This window comes from Giraffa tippelskirchi, chromosome 8, assembly GCF_054371585.1.
Source record: "Giraffa tippelskirchi isolate mGirTip1 chromosome 8, T2T-mGirTip1v1.2.pri, whole genome shotgun sequence".
NCBI classification, from domain to species: domain Eukaryota; kingdom Metazoa; phylum Chordata; class Mammalia; order Artiodactyla; family Giraffidae; genus Giraffa; species Giraffa tippelskirchi.
Window position 1 is genome coordinate 54,026,907 of NC_137282.1, and position 12,242 is coordinate 54,039,148.

At 40.7% G+C, this 12,242-nt stretch overlaps 1 protein-coding gene across 3 annotated transcripts in view; it reads left to right on the forward strand.

The window, feature by feature from the left end:
- CTNND2 (catenin delta 2) overlaps window positions 1–12,242 on the forward strand; it is a 1,052,534-nt gene that overhangs the window by 1,003,133 nt on the left and 37,159 nt on the right. For all 3 annotated transcript variants that reach the window (XM_081517461.1, XM_081517462.1, XM_081517463.1), the window contains one exon: window positions 5,086–5,170. In XM_081517461.1, the coding sequence (XP_081373587.1) occupies window positions 5,086–5,170 (85 nt within the window). The remainder of the gene's footprint in view (window positions 1–5,085; window positions 5,171–12,242) is intronic.

The window sequence follows — 12,242 nt, forward strand, 5'->3', positions numbered from 1 at the left end:
TTCCAAATAAAGGAACAAGATAAAACCTCAGAAGAAGAACTGAGGGAAGTAGAAACAATCTACCCGATAAAGAGTTGAAGGTCATAATCATAAAGATGCCCAGGAGAATGAATGCAGTAACAGGTGTAACAGAGAGTTAGAAACTATAAAGAAGAATCAAACAGAACTGAAGAGTACAACTGTTGTTGTTCAGTTGCTCAGTTATTTCTGGCTCTTTGTGACTCCATGGACTGCAGCACACCAGGCTTCCCTGTCCTTGACTGTCTCCCAGAGTTTGCTCAGACTTATGTCCATCGAGTCAGTGATGCCATCCAACCATCTCATCCTCTGTCATCCCCTTCTCCTGCTGCCTTCAATCCTTCCCAGCATCAGGGTCTTTTCCAGTGAGTCACCTCTTCGCATGAGGTGGCCAAAGGATTGGAGCTTCAGCTTCAGCATCAGTTCTTCCAATGAATATTCAGGACTGATTTCCTTTAAGATGGACTGGTTTGATCTCCTTGCAGTCCAAGGGACTCTCAAGAGTCTTCTCCAGCACCACAGTTCAAAAGCATCAATTGTTCAGCACTCAGCCTTCTTTATGGTCCAGCTCTCACATCTGTACATGACTACTGGAAAAACCGTAGCTTTGAGTATACTTGTATAACTTTGACTGTTTTTGTATAAATGAAATTTAAAAAATACACTAGAAAGAATGAGAAGTATATTAGATGATACAGAGGAATGGAATGGAAAACTGGAAGACAGTAGTGCAAATCAACCAAGCTAAACAAATAAAATATTTTTAAATGAGTATAGTTTAAGATACGTTCAGGACAACATCAAGCATACTAATATCGGCATTGTAGGGGTCCAGAAGGAAAAGATAAAGGAAGGGGCAGAGAATTTATTTGAAGGAGTAATATTAATAGCTGAAAACTTCTCCAACCTGGAGAAGAAAACAGACATCCAGGTCCAGGAAGTACAGTGTGTCCCCAACAAGATGAACCCAAAGAAGTCCTCACCAAGACACATTGTAATTAAGATGGCAAAAATTAGGGATAAAGACAGAATTTTAAAAGCAGCAAGAGAAAAGCAATTAAGTATGCACAGGCGAACTCCAATAAGTCTCTCAACTGATATTGCAGACCAGAAGAGTGGCAAAAATAAGCAAAGGGAACCTAATTAAACTTAAAAGCTTTTACACAGCAAAGGAAACCATCAACAAAATGAAAAGACAGCCTACTGAATGGTAAAAAATATTCACAAATGTTATAACCAACAAGGGGTTAATATCCAAGATATATATATATATATATATATATATAGTGTTATATATATATAAAATGTTATATATATATAATGTTTTATATATATATATATATATATAATACAACTCAATAAACAACCCAATTAATATTAGGCAGAAGACTGAAAAGGCGTTTTTTTCCCCAAAGAAGACTTACAGATGGCCAACAGGCACATGAAAAGATGCTCAACATTACTAGTCATCAGGGAAATGCAAATCAAAACCACAATGAGATATCACCTCACAGCTGTCAGAATGGCTATTAAAAAGGACAAAAATAACAAGTGTTGGCAAAGATGTGAAGAAAAGGGGACTCTTGTACACTGTTGGTGGGGATATAAATTGGTACAGCCACTGTAGAAAACAGTATGGAGAGTCCTCAAAAACTTAAAAATTGAACCACCATATGATCCAGCAATTCCAGTTCTGTATAGTTTTCTAAAAAAAAAAAAAAACACTAATTGGAAAATGTATATGAACTTCAGTGTTCATTGCAGCATTACTTATTACAATTTCCTTCTCCAGGGGATCTTCCCAACCCAGGGCTCGAACCTGGGTCTCCCACGTTGCAGGCAAATGCTTTACCATCTGAGCCACCAGGGAAGCATATTTATTACAATATATATGTATGTATTGTATATATACATGTAGAAAATATATTATTTATATATTTTTATATATGCATACATATGCACAAGAGAATATTACTTGGCCATAAAAAAGAATAAAATATTGTCATTTTCAACAGTATAGATGGACCTAGAGGGTATTATGCTAAGTGAAATAAGGTAGAGAAATACAAATACCATATGATTTCACTTGAATGTGAAATCTGAAAAACAAACAAAAGAACAAACACAACCAAACAGAAACAGACTCAAAGATACAGAGAACAAGCAGGCAGCTGCCAGAGGAGAGAGGGGTGGGGCGAGTGAAATGGGTAAGGGAGATTAAAAGATACAGAATTTCAGTGGCAAAATAAATGAGCTGTAGGAATGAAATACACAGCAGGGGGAATATAGTCAATAATATTGTAATAACTTTGTGTAGTGCCAGATGGTAAATAGAATTACCATAGTGGTTACTTTGCAATGCATACAGCTATCAGACCACCAGCAACTGACAGAGTGTTGTAGGTCAATTATAATTCAATTGTTTAAAAAAAGAATAAAATGTACCTGTATCTATATCCATGAAAAGATCTAGAATTCTCTGTCAAAGAGTTCAGTATATTTAGAGCATGATACTAGCCTAAATGTGAAATCATTTAGCAACTGTCCCTTTTAGTGAAAGAAAATATGTATTTTACTTAAATATAGCTCATCTCATAGAGAAAAAAATTTGAAATTTACAAGAGTACTATATTTTTTCTTTTAAAAGTATACAATATTAGCTAAGAAGTTTTGAAACACTGCCAAAGTTGAATTCCAATTCAGCAATAATAATAATAAGAGTGACTGTTCCAGTTTCCAGTAAATAAATGGATGCATGCATGCATGCATGCTAAGTCGCTTCAGTCGTGTCCGACTCTGTGTGACCCTATGGACAGCAGCCCTCCAGGCCCCTCTGTGTGCAGGATTCCCCAAGCAAGAATACTGGAGTGGGTTGCCATTTCCTTCTCCCAAGTAAATGGATGAAGAAACCTTAAACATAGTTGGTCTACATTGCACACTTGAAGACCCAGGAAAATAACAGACATTTAACTGATCATGTTGGAGAAGGCAATAGCACCCCACTCCAGTACTCTTGCCTGGAAAATCCCATGAATGGAGGAGCCTGGTAGGCTACAGTCTATGGGGTCGCTAAGAGTCGGACATGACTGAGCGACTTCACTTTCACTTTTCCCTTTCACGCACTGGAGGAGGAAATGGCAATCCACTCCAGTATTCTTGCCTGGAGAATCCCAGGGATGGCGGAGCCTGGTGGGCTGCCGTCTATGGGGTCGCACAGAGTTGGACACTACTGAAGTGACTTAGCAGCAGCAGCAGCAACTGATCACGTATCAAGGTCTCATCATTTCATTACAAAATACAGGTCCTTGCTTCCCAGTTGGCACTAGTGGTAAAGAACCCGCCTGCCAATGCAAGTAGACATAAGAGACGTGGGTTTGATCACTGGGTCAGGAAGATCCCCTGGAAGAGGGCATGGCAACCCACTCCGGTATTCTTGCCTGGAGAAGGCTGGCAGGCTATAGTCCATAGGGTTGCAAAGAGTTGGACACAACTGAATTGACTTAGCATGCACACATCCATTTACTCTGGCTCTCAAGTCCAAGCTCAACTTGATCGCATCTCACCATATGCTTACTTTTCATTTTAAAGACATGTTCTCTTTGGGGAATCTGTGGGCCACTGCACCATGGGTCAGCTTCAGGGGTGGAGACTTCACACTGACGTCCTCATGTGTGGTTATGACCTGCCCAACTCCAGGAGTCCCTGCATAAACCAAGAGTTAGCCAGCTATGATCCAAATCCCACCGTCCACCCTTTCTTATAAATAACACTTGATTGGAACACAGCCACTTCCATTCATTTATGTATTATTTATGACTCCTCTTGTCCTGCAATGGCAGAGTTGAGTAGCCGCAATTGAGACCATATGGCCCACAAATCAAAGGATATTTGATAGCTGACGCTTTGTTGCAAAAGTGTGCCAGCCCTTGAGATCAGACACAATGCCATGTCAGCCACTCGGGTTGTCAGACTGGCTGTGGACTCAGCCCATTGGAACAAAGAATCCAAAGGTAGTTAACAGGGCCCTCACCACTCATCAAAGTGATTTCCAAGAATCAGATCGAATTGAATCAACATAGATGTCTTGACCTAGAGTCTGATCTGAGATGCAGGTTGGCACCGAACCATTATTTAGCGGTAGATTCATAAGGATTTCAAAGCCATGACTCAAAAAAAAAAAAAAATTGTAAGAACCGCTAGTCCAAAGGTTTACGGGACCTGAGTTTCTCACTCTGGTCTGGAGGACAGAACGTGAATTGTATGAAGAACAATTGTTCTATTGTTTATAGATTCTTTCATCCGTGTTCATCCCTCCACACAAATACAAGCGAGCCTGTGTGCCAGTGAGTGCACAGGTCACCTCCATGCCAATCGCCTGTGCTTGGCTTCCTCAGCAGATGGAAAGCAGGTCCCTGTACACCCCTCAGGCAGTAGAGCAAACGCTATACACACTCTCACGCTTCAGCTGAGAAAATGAGTATCTTTTTTTCCTTACTCCTTGCTTGCGCTCAGTCATGTCCAACTCTTTGCGACCCTTTCTACTGCCTGCCAGGCTCCTCTGTCCATGGGATTTCCCAGGCAAGAATACTGGAGTGGGTTATCATTTCCTCTCCCAGGGGATCTTCCTAACCCAAGGATCTGTGTCTCCTGCATTGTTTGCGGATTCTTTACCCACTGAGCCATCTACACAGGTTAGACAACACAACTATTAAAACCTCTTAATCTTGCCTTTCCTGGTCACTATTTTTCTGTTCCATTTCCTAGTCCAGTGCTGAACCTGCATTCTGACTCAATGCACTGCTCTTGGGTTTGCATTGTGAAAATTCTTTTCCAAATTGCAAGGCCTTCCTCCCCCCACCCCGACCCTGCCCCCTGCCATGGGTGTCGGGGGGAGAATGAGGTTGGACACTGGTGACATGCATCTTTTGCACTGTCCAGACTGGAGAAAGAAAAGAGCCAGAAAAGCCACGAGGCTTTTATTCTCTTTATTCTTGCTATTTCTTGCCAAGTCATTTGAAGACCAGCTGTCCCGCTCACCGCTTGTGTGTCCTGTCTTTTCTTTATCAGACACTCTCCGAAGGTGGTCAAGGCGGCATCTCAGGTCCTCAACAGCATGTGGCAGTACCGAGATCTGAGGAGTCTCTACAAAAAGGTAAGGTTTGCTTTACCTTCCTGGCTCGTGAGCTGCACACAGACTCTGAGCATAAAGACAATATTTGGTCAAAACAAGATGTGTCATAGATACGAAGGAGCCTTGTCCGAGAGTTTGAGCAATTGAAACACAAGTGAAACGAGAATCAGTGAAGAAGCAAAAAAAGGGTCGCTAAGTGTCCCCTGAATATATGCTAAGATCCATGAACTTTCTGGATTGGACAGACCTATAGCTGTAGAGTCTTACCTTCAAGAAAATAAGCTTGTTTCTGAGCTCCTATATTGTATAAGAGACTAAAAAGCAATGAACTGAGGGATTTTGCACACACTCTCACACACGAAAGTGTCAACAACTGCCAATAAATAACTGAAGTCATTGTGGAGAGGAGACAGAAAAAAGGTAAAAGGCAGTTCAGGAGGCTGAGAAGTCTTGCAACCTAGGAAGACTGAGTAGAGACCCACGTTCCACATCCAAGACACTGACCCATCACACGCAAGGTGAAGGGCTGATAATCCTAATGATGGCCATAGATCGTAGGAAGAGCCTGGGTGTTTGCTCAGAAGACTCCCCAGAGGCAGGCAGAAGTTTATATCATACATTTCAAAGGGGACTTCCTCCCCAAAATAGTTTAGAAACATAACCTTAAGCGAAAAGGTCACATCTAAAAATTTTGATTATATGATTCTTTTCCAAATGTTCGTAAACAAAGGTGCACAACTTTTCTTTTTTGGTTAGGAGCAAAGAATTCTTTAACAGCATCCCCCAGAAGTTACTGTTTTGTTGTTACCAGACAGCATATGTGAGTCGTTTCAATGATCAGAGCTCTCAGGATAGATTTGAGTTAACAAATGGAGCAGAGAACATCATTGATAGATAGGCAGAGAAAACAGCGTAGACATTGGTCTCCATAGGGATTCAGAAAGCGTGAACAGAGCCTCATCATCAACTTCCCAGAGCCCCTCCTTGCCTCCCCTGGCAGCCTGCATGGAGGAGGGGGAAGCCAAGAATCACTGCCACGTTGGTCCCCAGCATCCCAGTCTTGGGATGGGAGGTGGGGCCACAGCAAGAGGCTCAAGAGGGGTAAAGAAGGGCTGAGATCCATCTTGCCAGAGGGAAAATTGGTCTTTTTCTAAGCCTGTGGGAGAAAGTTAAATATTAATGACTGATTCTACTAAGTTAGAGTCTGTTTCTAGATTTCTCCAAGGTCTTCCTGTTTCCCATAAGCTCATTGCTTTGTACTTCAGTTTAAAGTTTAGCCCATATATTTCAGAAATCTCTTTCAAGATTTTTCTGTTCCTTAAGAGGAAGTATGTTTAGGCTGAAATATTGCAGAAGTGTTCTGGATTAATTATATACCTTCCTAAATATCTTGCTATTTGTCTAAAGTGTTTTGAGTTCCATTCTGCCTGTTTTGTTTGAAATGCACATCCCTTGGTTCCTTCTGGGACTCTTTCAAAAGCCAAACGAATTCCCTCCAGGGACAAGATCCTTCGGCTAAACAGGCAGCCAGACACAGAGAACACACTATAAGTTAGAAAAGAGCTGGTCGTTCTAAATCAGTGGCTCCAGAAGTTCAATGAAATATTACTGCCTCAAATAAACTCCACTTTCCCTGGATTCTGACCATTTCTTTGCTGAAATACACCTTCTTATACTTCTGTGCATTGAAGGGAAACGGCTTTTAGAGACTCCACAAGTTATTTGTTGAATCATAGTATGAGTTTTCCATTTTAGTTTTTTCTGTGTTGGTAGTCGAGTTCAGAAAGTGTAATTGTCTTTTGCTTGCCATGAGAAAAAAAAAAAAGAGTATGTTGTCAGAAATTTAATGGAGCTAAAACTCAAGAGCTAAAGAGGGTTTAAAAATGTGTCTTATGTGAGGGGATTCAAGAAAGATGGGCTGGAGAAGCTGAACGTGATGTTTTCAGTTGACCCATGATTTTAAAATATTGAAAAAGAGCTGTTCTTAATGATTTCCAAATTGTGCAGTTGCGAAATGAAATGAGGACTTTGTGCTCAGTACAAGTGCTACAATGGCAAAGCTCAAAATTCACAAGAGATTTTCTTTTTGAAAGGTCCTGTGGTGAGAAAATCCAAATTCATTCATCCTGATAAATTGTTTTTAATCAGTGAGGCAATAGATTTCTATTTTGTACATCACTGACAATTGAGAGAACATTTTCTAAATGCATGATCCATATCTATAATTATTCGTGCTTCTAATCAGTTTATTAAATACCTATTATAGGCTTAGGAAAGGAAGAGTTCCGAAGAAAACGTGATATGTAGAGCAGCTATTATGGGTGAAAGTGAAATATGGAACAGTGATTGGCAACTGCATTAGGTTCAGATTTAGGTATTATGGATTTACTGGATAAATTAAGAGAAAGAAAATTACAGAGCAAAATCTCGAAGAATCTATAGAGTTTGCATGAATTAGGAGATAAGAGGAAAAGAGCATTATGGACAAGAGGAAAAAATGTGAATAGACAGATGTAAATTGAAATAACGATGGCATATCTATGGAACGGAATTAAAGGTCCATCTATAATTGGCTTATTTCCTCCTTAGGACCCAAGCACAGAGGCCAGAACCACATTTCATTAGCTCAACTACTTTATTTCACTTAGAGATCCATTTAATAAATCAGAATATTCTTTTGGCTGGGTGTGTTGACCACATTATGTTGGAGTCCAGATACATTGTGAGCCAAAATGGATTTGCATCATCCAAACCTTCAACTTCAATGAGGCCTGGACTTCTGATTTTTCTCCCCTAAAGGAAAAGTAACAGAAGAATGTTATCACACAAAAGCTAAACAATGCATCACCTTAAAAAAAAATCCTTAAGATTAGTTAACCACAAAGAGAAGTTTCAAATATCTTTATCATCTGTATTTTTGCAGAGGATGTTTTCTAAAGGAAAAGAAGGTGAGCCCTGGAGCAGACTTGATAAAGGGCTGAAAGAAAAGCAGGAGATCAAAAGTTCTTGCCTTTTTGAACACTGGTACTTTAAAAAATGGAGGTCAATGACTGACAGCGTGATTATGTTTGATGATGGTAGGGTTTGTTGGGACAACTGGTTTTGAAAAAAAGGAGATAAACTTGGGGGGGAATGGGGACATAGAATTATAAAATTTCAGCAAGCATTTTTTATAAACCCTTATATGATACCTTAATCATATGCACATCTCAAAAAAAACAACCACATAGTTGTATTGTTGGGATACAGGCTAAGTTACTCTTAACAGGGAGACTCAAAAATTCAGAAACACAAGCTAAACAAGTATCCCTTTCTGTTTCATGGACCTGTACCTGGTTAGGCAGGTGGTCCAGAGTCAGCAGTGACCCTGGGACCTGTCTTCTTATATCCTGCCTTGTACTAGGGTATCATCGTTGCCTGTGTGTACCAAGCTCCCTAACCGAGCTCTTCCTCTCTCACTGCAGCCCGTAGGAAAAGTGAGGGCAAGTGATATTCTCTGAAGCACGTGTTGCAAAAGGGACCAACCTTCTGCTCTCTGCCACGACCAAGAACTCAGTCATGTGGCCACAGCCACGTACCCGGCTGTGAGGGAGGGTAGGAAAAGTGAGCCACCAGGAACCCTGCTAAAGCTTGGTGGCAGGAGGAGGGAGTTATTTTACTAAAAGAAGAAAGGTGTCGTATCAGCTCCAGCAGTCATTTCCTTTTGTTCAAATGTCGGGTTGGCCAAAAAGTTTATTCTGATTTTTCTGTAACAGCATGTAGAACCAAACAAACTTTCTGGCTAACCAAGTAGCTTAACTCTCCATTGCAAATCACTCCCTAAGGGGGCATATTATTCCATTTTGGGGTGGCTATGATTTTTCAGAACTCTTACATGTAAAAATCTCCATATGTGTGTTATCTGTCCTCCAATGCTGTACTGAAAAATCTACTTTCTCTTCTCTAGGATAGCCTTCCTATTTTTGAAGCCAGTCATCATATCTTCACAAGGTCATCCCTTTTCCGTTGTAGGGATAGCAGCATTTATTATTATTATTACAGCTGTCGACTGAAAAAGAAAAAAGCAAAACCTAAAAATTGAAAGTTACATTTTCATCACTGTGCAAAACTTAGAACTTAAGGCCAGGACACAGCATCGGGGCAGCCCCTGTTGTCGAGTAGAGAGAGACAGGTTTTCCGGTGTTCAGCTTATAATACTTAGGCTCATTATTTTGCTCTAAGTATTACCAAGAGCTTCAGAAAGAACAGCATCTACTCAGCCACTCTATGAGCAAAGTCCTTTGTTCATAAATGCAGGGATCAAATCAAAGACAGATCAGATATCAGAATCAAACTCTGCTGATAGTCACCAAGGTTAGAAACCAGAGTCATTCTCCCCCACGAATAGTCATGGCCCGTGTTTCTATAGTTGTGGTCCTACGGGGTCCCCCACGCTCCTACCGCTCCCCAACATCCCTTGACCCTCCCACGCCTCCCCTCCCCAGCCCCCCCAACCCTCCAACCCTTACCCCTTGGGATCTTGCACAATTAGCTTGTGGCTCAAAGAATGCCAAACCACTTGTGCTTGAAAACTTGAAACCGAACAAGGTAGTATTTCTGTGGATAGAGATATTGTCCTCACTGTTGCCATCTGGATGAGAGAAACAAAACATAAAACTAATCTTTAAACGTCCATCCTTTTATTGTCGGGAAGACAGACTCTCAGGCCGCAGGTACCATTCAGCCAGTGAATAATGAGCTTTGATGGGAGTGAAGTCATGCCCTTCACTGCCTGAATCACTCAGGACTCTCTTTTCCTACTGCCGTGGGATTCATCTCATTGGGCTTGCCACTGTTGCACTCACGAAACGAGAAATCAATAAGTAATTATGGATAGGGAAGGGATGCCTGCAGATTTCCTCACTGGTCCAAACCACAGCCGGTGAGCGAGCGGACACCGCGCCGTGGTGTCTTTCGCTGCTTCCAGGAAACTGGCCTCTGTACCTCGAAGAGTCAGTGGTCCTGATCCCTGTGAACTGAAGTCATGGTTCACAGTTCATATCCCTCATCACCCTCACTTGCTGGACATTTAAAAATCAATACTGGTTTGCAGCGAGAACTAGAAAGATATTTTTAAATATTGTCAAGGAAAACACACAACATGATCAAAATTCAAAATTTTGATCTCAAACCTTTGCAGTAAGAAGAACAAGAAATACTTTTATACTTGCTGTAGCATGTTGCCATCTTGAGAATGAATAGATGTTTTTCCTTGGCGAGTATTTAAGATGGTGATGGAAAAACAGTAAATCCTCTATAGAAATAAATGACTGAGTGTAGAACTGTTGTTCTATCAAGGAAATTGCCCACCAGGAATTTATTGATCTTTCTAATGTACTGGAAAATTCTTCACCAAGAAATGACTGAAAGCACATGAAGACTTTTGGTCGGAGTCTTCTTTCTTGCATTTTTTAATTAATTTATTTTTTTAATTTATTTTTTTATTGAAGGATAATTGCTTTACAGAATTTTGCTGTTTTCTGTCAAACCTCAACATGAATCAGCTATAGGTACACATATATCCCCTCCCTTTTGAATCTCCCTCCCATCACCCTCCCCATCCCACCCTTCTAGGTTGATACAGAGCCCCTGTTTGAGTTTCCTGAGTCATACAGCAAATTCTGGTTGACTATCTATTTTACATATGGTAATGTAATTTTGCATGATTGGAGGAAAATTGCTTTACAATGTTGTGTTGGTTTCTGCCCTACGACAACGTGCATCAGCCATAATTATGGTCAGACTCTTAAATAATCTGAATGCGGTGTCTTCAAGATTTACAATTGTAGCTCAAGTTCTTTTCTAAATCACTGCACATCAAGCTCGGGTAGGAAACAAAGCGGCTGAGGTTAAACTCAGTGATGATATTGTCTCCTCCATAAATCTGGGCGTTTGCGTGTTGATTTTTGTATCGACAAATAAGGCCCTCCTTCATGAGGTCCGCTGACCTCCCAGAGACCATTCTCAGACACTCATCATATGATATCTGTCCAAAAACAAAGGCACAAATGGGAACAGAAGCAAAAATCAATTGTGCAGAAGTGGAAATCGATGCACATGGCAGTTGCTAAACAAGAAGTGACTAAGTTAGAGCTGCTGTGGGGCTAGACCTCCCAGCTGGGGAAATTCTACCCCAGCAGCATCTAAGTTCAATGTTTCCTTTCTGCCTCTGCGCTCCCAGGCGGCTTTACCGTAGCATTTTAAATCAGAACTTCCAAAAGTATCCCAGAGACCAAAGGCAGGGGAAAAGGATTGAATTGGGAACTAGAAAACTCACTAAACTTTTCTTTTTTTGGAACTGTAGTTGATTTTCAGTGTTGTGTTAGTTTCAAGTATACAGCAAAATGAGTCAGTTATACATATATATATGCTGTTGTTTAGTCTCTAAGTCGTGTCCAACTCTTTTGAGACCCCATGGACTGTTGCAGCACCACGGACAGGCTCCTCTGTCCATGGGATTCTCCAGGCAGGAATACTGGAGTGGGTTGCCATGCCCTCCTCCAGGGGATCTTCCCAATGCAAAGATTGAACCCATGTCTCCTGCAGCTTCTTCATTGCAGGTAGATTCTTTACTGCTGAGCCACCAGGGAAGCCCATATATATGGGCAAAGAGTTGGACACGACTGAGTGACTATCCCTTTAACTTTTATATTCTCGTTTAGATTCTTTTCCATTATAGGTTATTATAAGACACTGAACATCATTCCCTGTGCTATACAATAGGACCTTACTTTGTTATTTATCTATTTTTCTGTTTAGCAGTGTGTATCCATTAATTTCAAACTTCTAATTTATTCCCCGCATTTCTCCTTTGGTAGCCATAAATTTGTTTTCTATGTCTGTGAGTCTATTTCTTCTTTGTAAATAAGTTCATTTGTATCATTTTTTAAGATTCCATCTGTAAGTGATATCATACTTGTCCTTCTGTAACTGACTTCACTTAGTATGAGATTCTCTGGGTCCATCCATATTGCTGCAAATGGCATTATTTCCTTCTTTTTATGGCTGGGCAATATTCCCTGTGAGTTTCCCAGGTAGCTCAGCAGTAAAGAAT